The 22,078-nt window shown below is 36.3% G+C and overlaps 1 protein-coding gene across 1 annotated transcript; it reads left to right on the top strand.

Annotated features, from left to right (window-relative positions):
- The first annotated feature begins 4,456 nt into the window (after positions 1–4,456).
- LOC6051865 (facilitated trehalose transporter Tret1) lies at positions 4,457–20,722 on the top strand. The gene is made up of 4 exons (XM_038248236.1): positions 4,457–5,012; positions 12,145–12,424; positions 12,528–12,703; positions 19,525–20,722. The coding sequence occupies exons 1-4, from the start codon at positions 4,871–4,873 to the stop codon at positions 20,457–20,459; spliced, it is 1,533 nt and encodes a 510-aa protein (XP_038104164.1). The 5' UTR covers positions 4,457–4,870; the 3' UTR covers positions 20,460–20,722.
- Positions 20,723–22,078: the final 1,356 nt, after the last annotated feature.

The raw sequence follows: 22,078 nt of genomic DNA, 5'->3' as shown, positions 1-22,078 counted from the left end.
ACACCAAATCGATCAAAAAATTCCTTCAAAAATACAGATTTTTGTATTTTCACATACCATTTGTGTATGGACAGCTACCAAATTTGTATGGAAAATTATATGGACAAACTAATGATGCAAAATGGCTTCTTTGGGCATACCGAAGGCACCAAAACCAAAAAAAAAATAAAAAAAAATTGCAAAATGTTAATGAACTTATTAATGAACAATTATTAAGTTAAAGACGTAATTTTCCAATCTGTGGTTCCAAAATGCAAAATTTGAAAATGGCCTGAAAGTGCAATATTTGATTGAAAATACAAATGAATGTGAATTTAGCTTTTTTATATTTTACAATTGGGTTTTTTTTAAATGATAATTGAACAAAAGAATTGATTTGAAATAGGGTAGAGTAGTCATCAATGAGACACGGAAAACAATGATAAAATGGCTCTCACAAGTCGTAGTTTCAACCAATCAGGCTCATATTTGGGGGAAAGGTGTGTCTACTGGATACACGTCTGCCATATTAGTGGCTTTGGTTATGGATGCTCCTTTAAAAAGCTATTCATAAATGTTTGATTCTGGGGTGTAAAAGTAAATTATGAACAAAAAATACTTTTTCGCTCGTGATTTTTGGCATATTTATAGAGTTTAAACTTCATTTAACCAAAAATACAAAGTTATTTGGTATTAATATATGGATTTTACAAAATTTAAATACTTTTTAGTGAAACTTTTGTTAATAAAAGTTTCATGTTGACAAAATTGCCCTGAAATGTTCAAGGCAAGTCACCTGCAATGGAACAATACAAAAACATGATGTTTTACTAGAAAAATGTTGATTTTCGTAGAGTGTCTCATTGTTCCCCAGCTGTCTCATTGTTCCTGCCAAGTGCGTCTACAATGAGACAGTTGAATAACTCTGGCTGTAGATGTCGGATCGATCTCATATTTTGGTCAATATTAGAACACATTAAAAGAAAGAAAATGCAACAAAAAGCGCATTAAAACATGCTGATAAAAAATTAGAAAAATCGTTGAAAGTTGAAAACCAAAAGTGTCTCATTGATGACTACCCTACCCTAAATTAAAATCAAATTAATTTCTTAATTTTTGTAAAATTATAGTTTTTGCTAAATTTAAAAAAAAGTAATCATGAAAATATTTTGAAATCGTTTATTTGAACACTATCAGAAATTTACCAACACATTCAAAGTATGTTTATATGGCATCTGGGGGTTTGTTTGCATCAGATCTGCTATCTCTTTCTAGCAAAAGTTTTTTGTCAGGCGTCTTCTAGCTGTTTGTTATTGAATAAGCGCCCGATATATCAGCCAACATATTTCGCAGGGCTGACACTGTGCAAAGGAGTTCGTCATTTTTGGGTTATTTTTTTTCGCTGGGGCTAGAAAGCCTTGTTGTGATCATTAGTTGAAAAATTGAAATTGCCTCAATTATTGAAAATTACTTTAAAGAAATCACTTGGTTGAACATAAAATATTTTTGTTTTCTGTTATTTTTTTTTTTTTTCAATAAATAGATCATAGATGTTGTAGAAATGTAGTTAGTAATGTGATTTATTTGTATTAAAGATATTTTTGGAATGATTTCAATCTTAGCACCATTTTTGTATGGAAATTTCCCCTTTCGTGCTTGGGAGTTAAGGTGTTAATAATGTATTAACCACAAACAAACAGGCGTGAACCTTGAAGAACTTAATTTGATAAAAAATCGATTTTTTTAATGTTGACATAGTCTGTTATAATAATCCGACATAATCTGTTTTTCAGTAGGGACCTATAAACAACGGTAATAACAGCTTAAAACCCATTTCTGATCCTTGTTTTTTATTCAAATGCAAACTTTCAAAACTGACAGGACGACATTTTACCACGGACGAACGGACATGACACGGGGTTTCAAAAAAGTGAAACAGGTTTTCTTTTACTTCTTCTTGGCGAAAACCTGCGCAAGCGAGATCGCTTATGTCAAAATCTTCGCGCGCCACGTGGTTTAAAACGTAAACAAAGCCAGCTGATGATGCAAACTCATGGGCATTTTTAGAAATGGTCGTATGAATGTACATTAAAAATACCATTTCTATCATTTTTTTTCGGCCATTTTAGGGTCCATGATAAATAACATAGAATCATAAAGGCAAACTTAATGTCAAAAAAAAACTGTTTCTAGCACCATGCTAATGCTAAATGTTTTAATTAATTGTTGCATAAGATATTTTGAGAAATCACGCTTAATCGCGCGATGCTACTTCGACAACTTGAATGTAGTAGTCACCTTGGAACGAGCTGTCAAAAAGAGCATTTTTACCAAGAAGGTCTTTTGCAGTATTTTTTTTTCAAAATTCATTTAAAAAATCGGGCTTAAAACTATTTTAAACTTCATTTTAGGACCGATTTGGCTTTTTCACTGAACGATTTCAACTTGTTTTTATAACCCTCAGCAAACCTTAAGAGGCAGTATTTGTAGATTCTGCTCGGTTTGTTCTAGAGGTCGTATCGAGGTGCTCCGATTTGGATGAAACTTTCAGGGATTGTTTGTCTATACATGAGATGAACTCATGCCAAATATGAGCCCTCTACGACAAAGGGAAGTGGGGTAAAACGGGCATTGAAGTTTGAGGTCCAAAAAACATGAAAAATGTTAAAATTGCTCGCATTTCCGTAAAACTTCATCAATTCCAACTCTCTTAAATGCATTTGAAAGGTATTTTAAAGCCCTTCAAAATGTGCTATAGACATCCAGGATTGGTTTGACTTTTTCTCATAGCTTTTGCAAATTACTGTTAAAAATGGATTTTTTTAAAACCTTAATAACTTTTGGCAACAGCCTCCAACACCCATACTCCCATGGGTCAAAAGTTAGGGAATTTCATGGACTATAAGCCTACGGTATTAACTTTTTGGCCAATCGCAGTTTTTCTCAAAGTTTTACGATTTTTCTAGAACAAACATTTTACAACGTTAGTTTTTGCCCTGTAGGCCAAGAAGACGGCACTTTTTGGTCTCAATTTTGTCATATTCGGAATCCTCGGACAATTTCACGTAAGTTAGAAGTATTGGAGCTGTAATTTTGATTTAAAAAATAATTAAATAAAACATTTTTGAAAAAAGAAATAGATCTTATTTACCCTATGATCAATACGTCAAATGCTGTATCAAGTAGGCGAAAACTTGTTTTACCCATAATTAGACAAAATGCTAAATAATATTTTAATTAATTCTAAATGGCATTTTTTCCAATCAAATTCAAAATTCCAACACCTCAATTTCATGTAAAATTTTCTGAGGATTCCAAATATGTCAAAATTGAGACCAAAAAGTGCCGCTATGGAGGCCTACAGGACAAAAACCAACGTTGTAAAATGTTTGTTCTAGAAAAATCGTAAAACTATGAGAAAAACTGCGATTGGCCAAAAAGTTAATACCGTAGGCTTATAGTCCATGAAATTCCCTAACTTTTGACTTATGGGAGTATGGGTGTTGGAGGCTGTTGCAAAAAGTTATTAAGGTTTTAAAAAAATCAATTTTCAACAGTAATTTGCAAAAGCTATGAGAAAAAGTCAAACCAATCCTGGATGTCTATAGCACATTTTGAAGGGCTTTAAAATACCTTTCGAATGCATTTAAGAGAGTTGGAATTGATGAAGTTTTACGGAAATGCGAGCAATTTTAACATTTTTCATGTTTTTTGGACCTCAAACTTCAATGCCCGTTTTACCCCACTTCCCTTTGTCGTAGAGGGCTCATATTTGGCATGAGTTCATCTCATGTATAGACAAACAAACCCTGAAAGTTTCATCCAAATCGTAGCACCTCGATACGACCTGTTTCACATCGGTGAAAAACTCGCTCTTAAATTTGGCCCGAGAAATTAGGGGAAAAAACAATTATTGTGTTTTCAAAAAACTTCAAAATTTCAATGGAATTTTAAGTGCAGATTAAATCAATTCAAAATTGATTGAGATTTTAAAATTCTGACTTGTAATTTATATTTTGATATTTATTTTATATTTCTTACAGGACAAACCTTTTAAATTTCGTAATTTGAAGAAAAAATATTTAACTCAGGTTTAAACCAATTGAAAGTTGTTTTTATTATTATAATCTCAAGTGCCACACAATAAACTTGTCATCCATTCATCACAGCCCAATCACTGGCCAGAGTCTGCCACGAATCCAGCCTTAACTCGTGCCCCCCGAAAGTGACCGCTCACTATCAGCTTTGGCTACACTTTTATTGAAATTTGAGCGAAAAACAAACAAAATCAAAAATTCCAAACAACAAACACCAAAACCTTCTCGGTTGAGCACATGGTCGCCGCCACGCCGAGGACATCAACCAGCCCGGCGCGTCCGTTACGGCGATGATACGTCGTAATCATCACTGATAAGACTGCGCCATGTTCTCCCCGGGTAAGCTTGGCTTAAGTTGCACTTTCTCGGCAGGCTATTAGCTGAGCCAGTCAATAATTTCCAGCCAGTCTCGATCGGAACGCGCCGCGGAACGGGGCCCGGTAAAGTTTCCTTTTTCATTGAGTGAAAGTGAATAGTAGTCTTATGTACTCTGGGTGATTTGCTGTGTTGAAAGGTGGTTCTACGAGCCTCAAGGAAATCGAAGGAGGCCGGCAAGTGTGCAACGACTGTTTTTTTATTTGGGGGTGGAAAAGCTTCTTCAGTGAACAAGTTGTAGTTGGCCATGTGATTTGAATTATTCTAAAAGGAAAAAAAAAATACACGTTAAAGCAAAAAACAGTAAAATTAGTGCAATTTTTACCCACCAAGTACATCGATTTAAAGTGGGAGGAAGAGTTCCAAAAGGAATAAGGAAGTTCAAGTGCAGCAAAAAAAAAAAAAACAAAAAAAAAAGGATGGGAACCGTGGGAAAGCTGGAGCACCAGGCTTCGACGCGGAAAATGCTGAGCCAGCAAAGCAGCAGCGATTCGGTGGAGCGCCAGAAACGGTGCGGGGCCTGGGCGGAAAAATGGATCGCCGTGATATACACCGTCGTTGGTGAGTTTTCGGGGTTTCGTTTTCATTAGATTTTCTATGAATTTCGAAACTAAAAATATTCATATTTGAGGCAAATGGTCAAAATTCATTTCTGGATTTTTTTTAAGGTTCAGCAAATTTTTTTTTCTTCCAAGATCCAAAAATTATAATATTGTTATTTAACCCTTTTAAATATACTTAAATTTTGGATGTCAAGCCAAAAATTGCATTGAATTGTGTTATATATATATATTTTTTTTGACAAATTGCACACACTTAAATCAGTAGTTGAGAATTCTGGATGGTTTAGTTCAGTAAACTATCTATCAAAATTAACAAATTTTCACCAAAAATCCCGCATAGGATGAATTTAATTAGTTTTTTTTAATTCAGTAGTTTTCAGTTTACCAAACTGTTCAAGAGTTGAAGATTCGCCAAGCTTAAGTATAAGCCTTTCTACACCCTTACCAAAAATCATGATTTTCTGAGTTCAATATCTCACTTTTCATACGATTTTTTGAGTTTAGATACTACAACCATAAAAATGAAAAAAAGTGGGATATTGAACTCAAAAAATCATGATTTTTGATTAGGGTGTAAACCCAGTAAAAAATATAATTTAACACAAAAATTACGAACTACCCGTCACAGTGTCCTGATGTAAACAATGATCGAGATCGAGCTGTCAATAAAAAAATCGTCATTCTCGGAAGAATTGGTTACTGAAGCCCGGTGTCAATTTTTGTGTACAACGGTAAAAAACACGATTAAAAACCATTTCTGATCACTTTTTTTTCATTTTAATTGGGTCCTAAAATGAAGTTTCGATTGCTGATATTATTGTTTACAACGATAAAGCTTATTTTTCTGAGTACAATGACCCTTTGTACGACCACAAAGAGTTTAAAATGGATTTTTAAATCAATTTTGAAAAATTAACCTTGCGTTCCTTCTTGACAGAAAAGGTCCTACTTGACAGCTTGTTCCAAGGGGACCATAGTTGATCCATCGAAAAAATGTTGTCTTGTCAATAACTTTTTTTGCATAAAAATGAAAAAAAGTGATCAGAAATGGTTTTTAGTCGTGTTTTTTACCGTTGTACATAAAAATTTACATAGGGCTTTAGTACCCAATTCAAAAAAATAAATTGACAAGACAACATTTTTTCGATGGATCAACTATGGTCCCCTTGGAACGAGCTGTCAAGCTTTTTTGTCGAGAAGGACCGCGAGGTTAATTTTTCAAAATTGATTTAAAAATCCATTTTAAACTCTTTGTGGTCGTTCAAAGGTTATTGTGCACAGAAAAATAAGCTTTATCGCTGTAAACAATAATATCAGCAAACTAAGCTTCATTTTAGGACCCAATTGGGTCCTAAAATTAGGCTTAAATTTGTGATATTATTGTTCACAACGATTAAGCTTATTATTTTTTTGAGTAAAATGACTCGTTGTACGACCGCAAAGGATTTAAAATGGATTTTTAATTCAATTTAAAAAAAAACATCGTTCCCCTCTTTGACAGCTCGTTCCAAGGGGATCATAGTTGATCCATCGAAAAAATGTTGTCTGGTCAATTTATTTTATTGCATTAAAATGAAACAAAAGTAATCGGAAATGGTTTTAATCGTATTTTTTCGCTTTTTCGCTGAAGATTATTTGGTGTAATTTTACCAGTTTACCAGTTTTACCATAGTGACCTTGGAGTGACTTGCATAGTCGGCTTATATAAAAGTGATTTCACATTAAGGTGACAAGAAAAATTGAAAATTTTGTAAAATCTTGAGAGATACCTCCTGGCTCATTTTTTTTACGTAAAAATAAGTAACTGTGCCAATTTTGAGCCAAATCGGTTAAGGCTAAAGGGTCTGAAAGACACCATTCCCAATCGGCCATTTGGCGGCCATGTTTGTTTAAGAAAAACATACAAATCTTCGTTCAGAATGTGTCTCTCAAAAAATGGTTTTCTTTGTGCTGTTTGTAGAAGCATTTTACGTATCGTGATTATTTTTTTATTTCAATTTACTATTTCTGAACCCACAGCTCACAACCATCATTGACAGTCATTGCCTCAAAAGTGAAAGACACCATCTACGACCTTAGTGGCCGCTTTTGATTCGTTGAGGCAAAAAAAATCCCACCAAAAGGTGACGTTTGATGTGTCGGATCATTGTCAAGTGTGGGATTCTTTTGTAAAATGTTATGATAAACAACTTTGTCGAAGACCGCAAAGCAATCCGAATTAACGATTTAAAGAAGACATTTTTGTATTAATAGGACTCTTAAACCTTAATCGATTTGGCTCAAAATTAGCACAGTTACGTCGCCCTATTCCACATCAAACCAGCGGGCTTTAAATCAAATGTTCTCCATTTGGCCCACATTTGTCCTGGAGGTTCCTTGGCTAACATGATAAGACTAATATTTGAATTTGTTTGGCGATTAGTGTGGCTGTAACCGAGTTAGAGTGGATTGAAAATTGCTTTTTGTGGCAATTTTAGCAAAAGCCACATTTTTCATGCAGAAAATCAGAAAAAAATATTTTTTCAGCAGTAGGGTCCTAAAGCCCTTTATAAATTTTAATTTACAGCGGCAAAAGACATTAATTAAAACCATTTCTTATCACATTTTTTTAATTTTAATTAAAAAAAAAATTGTCAGGACAACATTTTTTCGATGGATCAACTACGGTCGCCTTGGAACGAGCTGTCTAGTACGACCTTTTCTGTCAAGAAGAGCCGCGAAGTAAATTTTCACAATTGATTTAAAAATCCATTTTAAATAGATTGCGGTCGTACCAAATGTAATTGTGCTCAGAAAAACAAGGTTTGACGTGAAATTGCTGTCAAAAAACTATTTCTGAACAATTTTCGCTCAGATTTCTTTAAAGTCGTTTTGCGCAAATGGGGCATCTGTCAAATTTGAGTGAATTGCAATAAATTTTCGTTAAATTCTGAGTGAAATTCATTCAGATTTGACAGATGTCACATTTACTGGAATCTGAGTGATATTACATGAGCGTGTACTTAGGAGCAGAAAGTATTGAACAGAAACCCCACCAAATTTATTCCTGAGTTTGAGTATTTGCGGTTTTGACGAAACCTGTGAGGAAATAACTCAAAAATAAACTGTTTGGAATGAACGTGCAGATAAAAAACTGAGAGGATAGAAAAACTAATTTTGAATATGCGTGTAAGGTAAACCAACAATGAAGTGACTTGCACCTTAAATTCCGCGCAGTCGGATCTGAGTGAATTTTAATCGAAAATGAGGTTAAAACCACTGAAATCTGACAGATGTCTTTTTTATTCATTTCTGAGTAGGTTCGGTATTGACAAAAACGGAGTGTTTTTAATTTTTTTTTTTGCTGAGATTCAGTAAAGTTTTACTGAATTTGCATCTACTGAAATTTCAGTAAACGATTCAATAATTTAGATTTTACTGAATTCTCAGTAAACTGGTATCTGTCACTTTGACAGATGATTTACTGAAATTTCAACAAAAGAAATGTCAAAATATTTTACTTGTGGCTGTTTGACAGATCATTTGCGGAAGATTCAGCAATTATTGCTGGTATTTCAGTTATCAAAATTTGGTTTTGCTTGTCATTAAAAATACTATTATAAATTCATTTATTTCATCAATCGTTCAAACCTAAAAACAGGTCGTAAGCATCGAGGCATTTGTTATTGACATTTTCCTTACCTTTGTTTCTAAAGATCACAAAACAAAAAACAACACATTTGAAAGAGGATTTTCTCTCGGCAGCATCCAAACAAATAAGTCTGTAGTGACATTTCAGTTTGACAGCTATGCAGTTACTGATTTTTCAGTAATGTTTTTGTTCATTACCGAATATCAGCAAACGTGATGATTACTGAATCGCATTCAGTTATTTATTTTATTGAAATGGCAACCCAAAATTTTCTGTGTAGGGATTTTTGGAAAAACTTTCGATTTTGGTGTTAATGGAAGAATTTCACTTAGTAAAAACACGATTAAAAACCATTTCTGATCACTTTTTTCATTTTCATTCAAAAAAATAAATTGACAAGACAACATTTTTTCGATGGATCAACTATGGTCCCCTTGGAACGAGCTGTCAAGTAGGACGTTTTCTGTCAAAAGGGGTCGCGAAGTTAAATTTAAAAAAATGGATTAAAATTTAATGTTAACCCTCTACTGCCCAATTTTTTTTTTGCTTTTTTTATTGTTCCTGTGACCTCCTAACATTTTGAGCAACTTTTGCTCTACGAAAAACTTTACTTCTCTTGTTTTATGTTTTTCTTGTTTTATTTTTTGTATTTTTATTTGCATTTTTCTTGTTTAGTTTATGTTTGCTTTCGGTAGTATTTAGCCTATTGTACCACCTTTTATCATTACATTGTTTGTACTTTGCTTGTTTTTCACATTTACTGCTATTAAATGACACCATTACCACTAAAATTGTAAAAAAATGCGTAGAGGCATAGTCTGGGACATTAGAAAAATTACTGCACACTTCTTTTTATTTCAAATATTGTGGATTTAGCTCGTAGCTGGATTTTCTGGCATCTTCTCACGGTCATTGGAAACGGTCGTGGATAAACCTAGGGGTTCCCAGTTGGAGTGAAAAAATTCAATTTGAAGAAAAATTATGGATTAAAAATTTGCTTTTTTATCACTTCTCCGACATCAGGAATAATTGTTTGAACATGCTCGCAATTTTTTTATTCGGTCGGAAAAATATTATTTTTCTTGAAAAAACTTTCATGTTAATCACATGATCACCCCTAATTCTGGCTCGATGCCGCCATCATGCGACCGCGTGCTCCGTTTGTTTGTCAACAAAGATGCAGTTGGATGGTGAGACGAAGTGAGGGGGGAAGAGATTTTGACATTTTTATGCCCGCATCTGGCCCGCCGCCTATTTCGTCGGTCGTTGAGTCGCCGGTTGTTTCCAGCGACCGAGTCCAGCTAGGAACTGATCGTACAATATAGGAAATGTTAGTAAAAAAACACACCGCCAAAGTTGACCCCTAAAAAAATGATATCTTTCAAAAAATGGCAAAGTTACATAAAACAAGTAAAACTTGCAACTCATAAATTTTCTAAAATTTTAAGAGTTCGTCTTTCCAATGCTTTTTAAAGATCCCGTCTAATAGCGGGGTTGGGTTGTAGAGGGTTAAATTCTTTGCGGTTGTACTCAGAAAAATAAGCTCTGTTGTTGTGTACAATAACAACACAAATTTAAGCTTAATTTTAGGACCCAATTGTGTGAACAACAAACCACCTTTAAACTTTGATTGGTTTTCTCAAATTTTCAAAATTATTTCGGTAAAACAGAAAAAAAATAAGCAGAAATTTCACCAATACATTGCCACAAAAATTGTTGAAACTGAAAAATGTGTAATGCCGATTCTCAGTGTACGGGCGCACTGTTTGATCGACCAAAAGGGAAAAAAACAAAAAAAAGGTAAACAGAAAAATATTTTTTTTCGATGTGAAATTTCAGCCAACATTGGGATGGAATCTTCATTGATATGATAGAATTTGCCATCAGCAAAACAAATCACGTGTTTTTTTTTTTTAATTTATCGTTTAAATTACAAAAAAATGAAAATCAAAAATCCAAACATTGATTTGTTATGGTCTACCATTTGACAGATAGTGCTTCTGTTGTGGGCACTCTTGACAACCGTGCGAATGTCAACTGTTGTCAGTTTGCTTTGGTCGGAATCGGGTTGCCATCCCCCCCGCTTAAATCATAGTTTTATTCGCGATTAAAAGCTCAAAAATTCCGACAGATGGCGCAAAGCATCGAAGAATGACAATTCAAATTTTCGCTGTTCGGTTACATAGGAATGCAAACTTAAAATTGAATTTACAGCTCTTAGAACAACTTTTGAGAAAAAAATTCAAGTAGTGCGAGTGTAAACTTTTTGCCCTCTATAAATTAACGCTTTAAAAAAAAAAATTGGAAAAAAAATAATTTTGAAAAAATAATATTGTTTAAAATGATAGAGCATCAAAAGTTAACAAAGTATCAGCTCGAATTTTTGCTCAAAAGTTGTTTTGAACGCTGGAATTTAACAAAACAGAATTCGCATACATAACCTCAAAGGGCAACAATTTCAATCGACATTCTTCGCTCTGTTCTGCTACTCAACACTAGGTGTCGCATGTCGTTTAGCTTATGAATGCCAATACTGGGCTTAGAAAGCCATAATGCCACAAAAGAGGTCACTTACAAAAGTGACAACCCTTTATTTACATAATGAAGAGCATACACTGTAACGAGAAAACTACTCAATTTGAGTAATTTCAGGTTAGGTTACATTCCGATGAACAGAATGTTTGACTCCAGTAAAAAAAAGTTCCACATGCACCTGGGATGCTTCCAGTTAACCTTTCGCTCGTCCTCCCACAACACTTTAAGCCGGCCGATTTCCTGCAATCAAGAAGCATTAAATTCCCCGTAAACATGACACAAAGCAGGTGCATCCACACACACACACACACACACACACGCAACTTTTCACCCACTCCACCAGTGTTGCCAACATTTCTGAAAACTCGACTCGTCCTACGCACACATCAGCACGATCGGTTTACATTTTCCAGTTCTGGGAAGCGCCTCCGCAACTTTCATCAGAGTAGCCAGCAAAGCAAAGAACTGCAAATCGACCCACGCGGCGCCGCCTGCTTTGGTTTGCAAATTTGGTGCTCCGGCGAGGTTGGCGATTCTCGGACCGTTTCCATTCATAAAGGGGCATTGAATGGGTCGAAGCTTAACCCGGCTGGATTCGGCGAAAGTGGTTCTCGCTTTGGGGGGGTCCTTTTTTCTGGTTGTGTATCAATTTCGGTTGAAAGGGTAGAACTTGGCAAATGTCAAAAGTGGGTTACTGAGCTGAATTTGGTTCAAAGAGAATTGGATATTGTTTTCAGCATGAAGGTTTTGGGCTAAAATAATCTTCTTTTTGTTTTTGTTGAGCTCTGACAACACTGTTGCTGATAGTTCTTGTTGTTGACGTTCCAAATCACTCAGTTTTTGTCAAAACCGAACCTACTCAAAAATGAGTAAATACGTCATCTGTCATATTTGTCAAAATTTAACGAAAAGTGAGTGAAATTCAAAATAGCCAAAAAGTTCACATTATCCCCCTTTTTGACAGCTTCCCTGGGTTACGTCTCGGTCGGCACGATGGTCGCGTGGAGCTGCAACGCCTTCTCGAAGCTGCACGATTCCGACGCGCAACGGTTCGGCCAGCTGGAGCTCACAGACGTGGAGGAGCTGACGCAGAACCAGAAAACGTCGCTGGCCGCCACGCCGGCCCTGGCCGCGGCCGTCACGTCCGTCGTGACGTACAAGCTGTTCTACCGCGTCGGCACGAAGCTGTTTATGCTGAGCGCGGCCACGCTCATGATTGGGGCGAACTTTCTGCTCACATTTGGGTAACAGTTTGACACGGTTGACACCTGTACCATTGCTTGCCTTGATCATTTTGACGCTTCAACATTTTGACAGATAAACTAACTTTTTTCTTTCTGCACGCAGCTCCTCCTTCTGGTTCTTCAGCGTGGGGCGCATCCTGGCAGGGATCGGTGCCGGTATCACGGTCACCCTGGTGCCCCCGTACGTGGACGAGTTCGGCTCGAAGCAGTACAAACCGCTGCTGGACAGCATCCTGTACGTGCAGTTCGCGCTCGGTATCCTGGTGCAGCTGATGTCAGGTAAGGACGTTTGCCAACCTTGAGTCCAACACCAATGAGAACGAGTTAATTTCAGTTTAAGCGTGCAAAGTGACAGTTCTCGATCAGAAGCGATGCCAACAATGCTCAACATATAGCAATTTATCAAATTTGAACTCAATAAAGGTCGAGTTGTTCTTAGTTTAAGCGTACACAACACACACAACACGACAATTCTCGACTTAAAAAAATATGCACGGACGAAAAGACTCTCTTTTTCATAAATTTAAAATGGTATAAAAAAACAGTCAGGTCACCCTGTTTTGATTTCAAACTCATTGACAGTTCTCGATAAAATACGTTTAAATGTTTACACGTTTTAAAATTGAAAAGAAAAAAAAACATGGCAGTCTAAAAACGTAGATTGAGTTCAGCGTGCACAGTGACAGCTCTCAATAAAACAAATATACAGGGAGCAAAAAAAAATCGTCATATTTTTTGTATTTGAAAACTTAAAAAAAAAACATTCTGGTCGAAAAATGCTAAAGTGACAGTTTTTGGTAAAACGTGTTGAGATTTAAAAAAAAACTAGTTAAAAAACGGATTGTAATTTATGAGTTCAGTTCAACTTAGATAGAGATATTTGAGTTGAGTCTGTAAAGTGGCAGTTATCGAAAAAGAGCCTAGAAAAACGCCACAGCTTATTTTCAATTGTGGAAGAAATTTACCAAAAAATTTGTCCAAAAAGCTCAAAAGATAACATTTTTTCTAATTCAAACTCAATTATGATCGAGTTATTTATTTTGAGCTCAGCGTGCACCAACGTTGCCAGATTTTTTTTCTGGGAGATCTGTATTTTCTTGAAAATAAATTTGTATTTTATCTGTATCATGTCGAATTCGAGACATTTAAAACAACAGATTTAACCTTTTTAATCATATTAAAGCATAATTGGGTACTAAAGCCCTATGTCAATTTTTATGTACAACGGTAAAAAACACGATTAAAAACCATTTCTAATCACTTTTTTTCATTTTAACGCAAAAATTTTTTTTGACAAGACAACATTTTTTCGATGGATCTACTATGGTCCCCTTGGAACGAGCTGTTAAGTAGGAGCTTTTCTGTCAAGAAGGACCGCGCGGTTAATTTTTCAAAATTGATTTAAAAATCCATTTTAAACTCTTTGTGATCGTACAAAGGGTCATTGTACTCAGAAAAGTAAGCTTTATCGCTACACCTGTCTAGTTGTTTTGCCATCATTAGTTTCCAAAATTTTTAAGTATTGACAAACATTTTTTTTGCGAATTTTTTGCGGTGCTGTACATTGGAATTGCATTAAAATGTAAAACATTTTTAACAAGCCCAAATATGTTAAATATGATTATCTATGCAGAAAAATGCATTTAAGATTGTTTTCAGTTAATTAGGCTCCTATTTTCATGGAAATTTTGAAGTTTTTTAGAAAAATATTTTTTTGCCCCCTGACAAAAATTTTGAAAAGTATTTGCAACGGCCTAATGTTAAATAATGATATGATCATTTTTTAGTTCTCGAAAAAATGCGTTTTTACGAAAAAAAACCTCCATTTTATAATTTTGGAATAAGGCTTTCTAGTCTGAAATTTACCAATACATTCAAAGTATGTTTACAATACAACTAGACGATTGTTTGCATCAGGTTTCCTATCTCTTTCTAGCAAAAGTTTTTTGTCAGGCGACTTCTAGCTGGTTTTTTACTGACCGCCCGATATGTCAGCCAACATACTTCGCAGGGCTGTGGCAGCTCGAGCTCGATCATTGTTTGCATCAGGACACTGTGACGAGAAGTTCATCATTTTTGAGTTAAATTATATTTTTTTCATTGGGCCTAGAAAGCCTTATTTAAAAAAAATAATAGTCCAAAAATGATCAATAGACAACACTGTTTTGAGATTAGCGTGCAAAGTGGCAGATTTCTCTAAAATGCGCTCACAGGAGAGAGAAAAAAATCATTCTCCTTATTTTAATTTTGAAGTTTAAAAAAACTTGCTGGTCCAAAAATGCATAGTAAACTGAAACCAACTTTTTGAGTTAGAACTTAATTTAGATCTAGTTATGATGAGTTAAGCGTGTAAAAAAACAGTTCTCGATACAAAACCGAACCTACTCATAAATGAGTAAAGTAGCCATCTGTCAGATTTGAGTGAATTTCACTCAGAATTCATCGAAAACTGAGCGAGTGAAATTCACTCAAATCTGACAGATGACCCCTTTACTTATTTCTGAGTAGGTTCGGTTTTGGCAAAAACTGGGTAAATTTGAACGTGCATGTAGAAAACGTTACACGGCTAAAATATCTTCCTTGTATTTTAAATTTCAAAAACATTAAAAAAATGCAAGTCCAAAAATGCTTACTGCAAGAACACCACGCCGATAAGGTGAAAGATGGCGACGACGTCGCTTGATAACACACTCCCGGCGACGCTGCTTATCATGCAAAGTCTTGCCCGGCAGGAGAAAGTTTCCATCCACTCACTATTATTTTCGCGCAAGTTGGCGACATTCGATGAATATTGTGAAAGCAGACAAAAATCGAAACACGAGCGCAACCTGTCAAAGCCTGTTGCGCCACAGGCTGGTGTACACGCTTACGGTAAACCGCTCCATTTTTGTATGGCGCAACAGATTGTTTTGCGCAACAGAAGAGATGCGCACTTCGGTTTGGTGGAAGCTGCATAATAAGCAAGCCGCGTTCAATGAATATTTGAGTAGTTCGCACGGAGCGAGCCCAAAATTGGGTTCGCACTCAATCAACCTTTTGTTGCTTGAAAAGCAAATAAATTCAAACTTGTCATTTCAATCACAGCTGACAGCTTAAAACAAGGACGATGAAAAGCGACTTCCGCGCCCATAAAGGAAACAAAGCATGCCGTGGGATTTGCGAGAGAAAAAAACAGTGAAAAAGTGTACCTTTTTCTCTTAAATAAAGTTGTTTCCGGCACGGGCTGCTGCGATGACAAACTCGACAAGAACAAGCTGTAACCAACTGGCTTACTGCTCACTGATTTCGTCTCGTTTCGGTGGAATTGAAAAAGGAAACCCCCCGGATCGGATTACGGGTCCAACATTTCTTTCTTGGAAATGAGTTATGGATTTCGCATTTCTTGGCGTAAAGGCTGGGACTAGATTAAATTTCTCCGGAAACCGCGCGTCCCCGTTGCCGGGGTTAATTCGATGGTAATTGATGGCTTCGTGCGAGCTGCGCTGAGTTGGAACGCGTTATCAGCACGTGGCTTCTTCCTGGAGTCGTTCGTTTTTATTCGCCGGGCGCCTACTGCGTTTATCGCGGTGCTCCCGGTGTTATCGGTGAATCCGGTGTGCCACTTTCTTCGAAAGCACCGCTTTAAAGAAAGTGAATTTGGAGCGAATGTTGAAGTTTTCACCCAAAATTGAGTATGCTTACGTTTGCGTGTGCCACGTTAAATGTCAACCGCCCAGACGCATCCGTCAATCGGATTAAAACGCTATCGCGTGGCCTGCTCGGTTCCGTAAATCCAGCGGGAAATGTCACCCAGATAAAGGCTCCATCTCCGGCGCCATCAATTCGACACTTAAATGTCGGGAAATTCCTCTCCAAGAGCCGGCAAAAGCCGAACTGTAATTAACACCCAGCTGCCCATTCACGTGGTCGCCCTCCTCCTCCAAGTAACGCCTAATCGCCTTACGAGACCGTAAAGTTCTCCTCCATTCTCGCCGTTGACCTCCTCCTCCTCAACGCAAATGACCCCCAGGAGGGTGACCCGCACCGCAGTCAACGACTTGGTGATAATCGTTACGCAATTCCCCCTCCAAGTAGGCTCTGCCGTCCTCCTTCTCACAAATCGAGACGAAAAAATCTCATTTCAGCTCCTTTTCCGCCTACTTGGTTAAGGCCTCCTGCTTCTTTTTTTTTTTTGAGAGGCGAAATCACGCGTTCGATTCCGGATTCCGGAAGGGGCGTTTGACGTTTACGCACACGTGGTCCATTGGATGTTCGTTGGCGTTGACAATCTGTGTCCGAGTTGATGATTTGGCCGTTTTTCTTTCTTCGCGCCATCTCTTGACAATCTCGTAATTATTATCTCAGGGAAGAAAAGAGGGGATGCGAACGAGGTTCGTAAAGAAAGTTGCGGCAAAGTTGCGTGGTGTTTGTTCCGTGGGATTTACGACGGGAACGTGCGGAAGCTGAGATTTGATGGGTTGATAAACTGGTAGTTTGCGAACTGGGTAAAAGTTTCGTAAGTGAGCAGAAGTAGGAAGAATCACGTTGAAACTTAAAGAGATACTCCGAAGTACTCAAATGTTTGACTTTGATTGATGGTTTGTATTTTAATGAACTATACAATATAATTTAAGGCTATCACTTTTTTCAGTGCGACAATTTTGACAATGTTGACAATTTTAACAATTTTGACAATTTTAGCAATTTTGACAATTTTAGCAATTTTGACAACTTTGACAATTTTGACAATTTTGAAAACTTAAAAACTTAAAAAATGGGAATTTCAAAGAATTTAAAAATTTTGACAATTTTGACAATTTTGACATTTTAACAAATTTTAACAAATTTTGACAATTTTGACAATTTTGTCAATTTTGACAATTTTGACAATTTTGACAATTTTGACAATTTTGACCATTTTGACAATTTTGACAATTTTGACAATTTGACAATTTTGACAATTTTGACAATTTTGACAATTTTGACAGTTTTGACAATTTTGATAATTTTGACCGTTTTTACAATTTTGTCAATTCTTAAATTTTCAAAAGGGTCTATCTGCATAAGAAACCCATGAGGAATAGGTTGCTTTGAAAATTTTATCTAGAATTTTGTCAATTTTGACCATGTGACCATTATGACAAGTTTGGCAATTTAAAATTTTGATAATTTTGACAATTTTGGCAATTTTGACAATTTTGACAATTTTGACAATTTTGACAATTTTGACAATTTTGACAATTTTGACAATTTTGACAATTTTGACAATTTTGACAATTTTGACAATTGTGACAATTTTGACAATTTTGACAATTTTGACCATTTTGACAATTTTGACAATTTTGACCATTTTTACAATTTTGACAGTTTTGACAATTTTGTAAATTTTTTAAATTTTGTAAGTTTTGTAAATTTTGTAAATTTTGTAAATTTTGTAAATTTTGTAAATTTGTAAATTTTGTAAATTTTGTAAATTTTGTAAATTTTGTAAATTTTGTAAATTTTGTAAATTTCGTAAATTTTGTAATTTTTTTAAATTTTGTAAATTTTGTAAATTTTTTAAATTTTGTAAATTTTGTAAATTTTGTAAATTTTGTAAATTTTGTAAATTTTGTAAATTTTGTAAATTTTGTAAATTTTGTAAATTTTGTAAATTTTGTAAATTTTGTAAATTTTGTAAATTTTGTAAATTTTGTAAATTTTGTAAATTTTGTGAATTTTGTAAATTTTATTAATTTTGTAAATTTTTGACAATTTTATCAATTTTGAAAATTTTGTCAATTTTGACAATTTTGACAATTTTGACAATTTTGAAAATTTTGACAATTTTGACAATTTTGACAATTTTGACAATTTTGACAATTTTGACAATTTTGACAATTTTGACAATTTTGACAATTTTGACAATTTTGACAATTTTGACAATTTTGACAATTTTGACAATTTTGACAACTTTGACAATTTTGACAATTTTGACAATTTTGACAATTTTGACCATTTTCACAATTTGGACAATTTCGACAATTTTGACAATTTTGACAATTTTGACAATTTTGGCAGTTTTGACAATTTTAACAATTATGACAATTATGACAATTTTGACAACTTTGGCAAAAAAAAACAGGCCACGGTTTCAACACTTGAATTAAAAAAGTGTCCCCCATTCAGTTGTTTTGCAATCATAGGTTTGCAAAATTTCTAAGTACCATCAAAAAAATATTTTCGTGAAAAAAAAAAGTTTTTGCGGTGCTGAACATTGTAATTTCATTAAAGTTCTAAATATTTTTTAGCGAGCTCAAACAAGCTAAATATGATTACCAATGCAGAAAAATGGCATTGAAGCTTGTTTTTAGTTGATTAGACTTCTATTTCAATTGATATTCAAACATATTTTTGTTTAGAATGTTACAATTGAACAATTTTACCATTTTCTAGTATTGTATATTTTAAAATTTCTTGAAATTTAAAATTTCAAGAATTTTTAGTTCTAGTTTGTAAGATTTTTTTAATAAAAAAAATAATTGAGGAATTAAACAAATAAGAGTCTTGCGGAATTGTGATATTTTATAATAAATAGATCTTTAGAGTTTTAGATTTTTGAATTTTAGACTTTTTGAATTCTAGAATCCAGAATTTGAGATTTTTAAAATCAAGCAATTTGGAAATAGTAGAATTTTAATTTAACGAAATTTATAATTAAAATTTTAAGGAAGGTTCATTTTTTTTAAATCTGTGTGGAATTTTTTTTACGAGAGGGTGGGATGAGGATTGGGTCTTGAAATCCATATTTTTGCGTTACGTAATAAAAGAACGCTCCCCTAGCAGCTGGCTAAATTCCTCCCGAAGAACAGCAACACAAATAATCGACTTGATTGAAAGATAAATCTTGTTTGACATGTCGTCAACTTTGAACTTTTGTCAAGTTTTGCATCAAATTCTAGGAACTCCTAAAATTTAGGCTCAACCATTCAGTCAGAACTACAAAAAAGCCTAAAAAATTAGTATTTAACGACTAATCCCAGTTTTCCGTGTCGAGTAAAATGAAAAACTGTCAAATCGCACGCAGAATTAAAAATATCTATTTTTATGTTAATTTAACTCAAATTTCGGTTTCTTTTCAGACCTCCTCCCGTTCACGGAGCTGGCCAGCGTCGTCGGGACGACCTTCCCGATCTTCCTGTTCATCGGCTTTCTCTTCCTGCCGGAATCGGCCCGCTACCTGTGCGGAACGCAGCAGGTGAACCGCGCCCGCAGCGTCCTCAAGCGGACGCACGTGGCGAACGACGCGCTGGCCGCGCAGATCATGGAGAACAGCCTGGCCCAGTGGCAGCAGCCGGCGGTGGTCGGCTGTAAGTTGGTCAGCGGACTGCGGAAGGCACAGAACCCGCGGCTAGTGGCGCCGGTGCTGATGCTGGTCGTGTTCCAGCAGTTTGTCGGGGGTCTGCCGATGATGTTTTATTTGAGTCGGATTTTCACGCTGACCGATGGGCAGTACACGCCGGAGTGGACCGCGATCTACGTGGCGGCCATCTTTGTCGCGGCGATTCCGGCTTGGAGGTTGGTGAACTTGAAGATTGGAGACTACAAGCTGCTGGTTTGGAGTGGGCTGGTCATGGCGGGGTCCATGGCGGTTCTTGGATGGCACTGTCACCGGCAGGCCATTGAAGGTCACTCGGATGAGTATGGGCACGTGCCGCTGGTCTGCTACGGGTTGTACATCTTCCTGTACGCTATTGGGTTCCAGCGACTTCCGTGGAAGTGGTTGGACGATGGAGTCGAGGATGAACGTGCCTTCCCCGTCCGCACCGTGGCCACCTGTATCAGTTGGACCTCACTCTACCTCTGCGTCCGGATTCTGCCCTTCCTGATTGGCCTAATTGGCGTCGGGTGGGTCTTCTGGAACATTACAATCGTGCTTGTTTTTGCCGTCCTGTTTGTCCTGCTGACCGTGCCCAACCTAGATCAAAGCGACATCCAGAGCAAAACCCTGGCCAACTGTAGCAGCTCCAGCTCCTCCGTGTCCAACATGCAAATCGTCATGGAGGACGTGGTGTAGGATGCTTCCGGCAAACTAAAACGAGCCACAAGACTGACCTTCGCCATCATCCGTCAGCGCTTTCCAACTCGGAGCGGCTAACGATGCTGATTGGATTATATATTTTTAAGACCATTTGCTTTCTACTTAAATTATACTTCACCGAAGGGAGGGACGAACGTAGGATTAAATCGCGACATCTACTGGTACTTTTTAGCATACTTTAAGTTAGGTTAAAAACATAACAATTCGTGCATTTCAAAATACCAAATAAACCAAAACAAATCAAACTCTTGCGTCAAAATTCCTCAACCGAAACCGCCCCAAGTCTGACGTGTCCAAACAAAGCCGACTGGTAAACAACAACAAACGGCGTGACGGCTGCCGCCGTCGGCGGCCCCTCTTTAACTGCGCCGGATGACGCCCCAAAACAAAAACAAATGCAATCACGTGAACGGCCCACCGCTTCCTGCTCACTGATAACACCCGAGCTAGAACAAAACTCCAAACAAATCGAAGCTCCTTACATGATGAAATCAAAGCAAACTTTGACTGTTCTAGCCTAACCGTGCACGTGTCCCGAACGAGTTGTCAAACGCTCTGACAGCCTTCAAAATTGCACGCTAATGCACGGCGAACGAATCTAAATTTAGCGTTAAACTCCCCAACAGTGGAATCCCAACGCTTTCTCTGATTGACTGACTAAATAACCAACTGAAGTCGTCGAGCTGCTGAGTGGTGGTATCTTGTCCAAGGCCACCCGGAAACAATTACACGGCGCTACTGAAAAGGGAGGGGGATAAAAGGATAAAACCAGGGTGGCCGGAAATGCTTTCCCCCTTCTTTTTTCCCTCTCTGTAACTGTATCCCGTAAATCTCTCGCCTTCATCTGTCGGTCTTGCTTCCTTTTTCCCCTTCTCGGAATTTCATAGAACTGTCTTCGTTTACGGTACAGCATCGTTGCATGCAGTTGGAGTTGGTTTTGCGAATGTTTAGAGGGGAACTGGTAAGGAACGGTGGGTTATTTTTACCTTAAAAAAAAACAATAAAAGTTGGGAAGATCTCTTAAATAGCCTTTGACGATTTCAATTACTTGAGTTTAACAAACGAAATTGCCAATAAGGCTTTCTTGGCCCAGTGAAAAACATATAATTTAACCCAAAAATGACAAACTTCTCGTCACAGTGTTCTGATGCAAACAATGATCGAGCTCGAGCTGTCACAGCCCTGCGAAATAGGTTGGCTGACATATCGTTCGGTTAGTAAAAAAATAGCTAGAAGTCGCATGACAAAAAAAAATTGCAAGAAAAAGATAGCAAATCTGATACAAACCAACCCGCAGCTGTCATGTAAACGTACTTTGAATGTGTGGGTAAATTTCTGACTAGAAAGCCTTTACAGAAAAAATTGTAATATTCATCATGATCAGGAAATGATGACAAATTTTTTTTATCAAAAAAAGATTAATTTGAATTTTCATCAGTTTTTATTGAATATTAATCAGGTTCATATTTTAACATTTTTATAAAGTAAAATTAAACAAAAAGAGGCATTATTCAGCCAACCAATTTTTCAACCTTCCAAAATTTAACTTTTTTCTAATATTTCAAGTTGTATTGAACTCAATGTAGGGTAATCTT

This window comes from Culex quinquefasciatus, chromosome 1 (assembly GCF_015732765.1).
Source record: "Culex quinquefasciatus strain JHB chromosome 1, VPISU_Cqui_1.0_pri_paternal, whole genome shotgun sequence".
Lineage (NCBI taxonomy): Eukaryota > Metazoa > Arthropoda > Insecta > Diptera > Culicidae > Culex > Culex quinquefasciatus.
Note: the sequence above shows the minus strand (reverse complement) of the source record. Positions and strands in the feature narration are given on the sequence as shown.

Bases quoted from the DNA above. Each gene is read 5' to 3' on its own strand.
- LOC6051865 (XM_038248236.1), top strand. From the start codon at position 4,871: ATGGGAACCGTGGGAAAGCTGGAGCACCAGGCTTCGACGCGGAAAATG. The intron at 12,425-12,527 runs GTAACAGTTTGA...TTCTGCACGCAG, and splicing joins AACTTTCTGCTCACATTTGG to CTCCTCCTTCTGGTTCTTCA. The intron at 12,704-19,524 runs GTAAGGACGTTT...GTTTCTTTTCAG, and splicing joins CCTGGTGCAGCTGATGTCAG to ACCTCCTCCCGTTCACGGAG.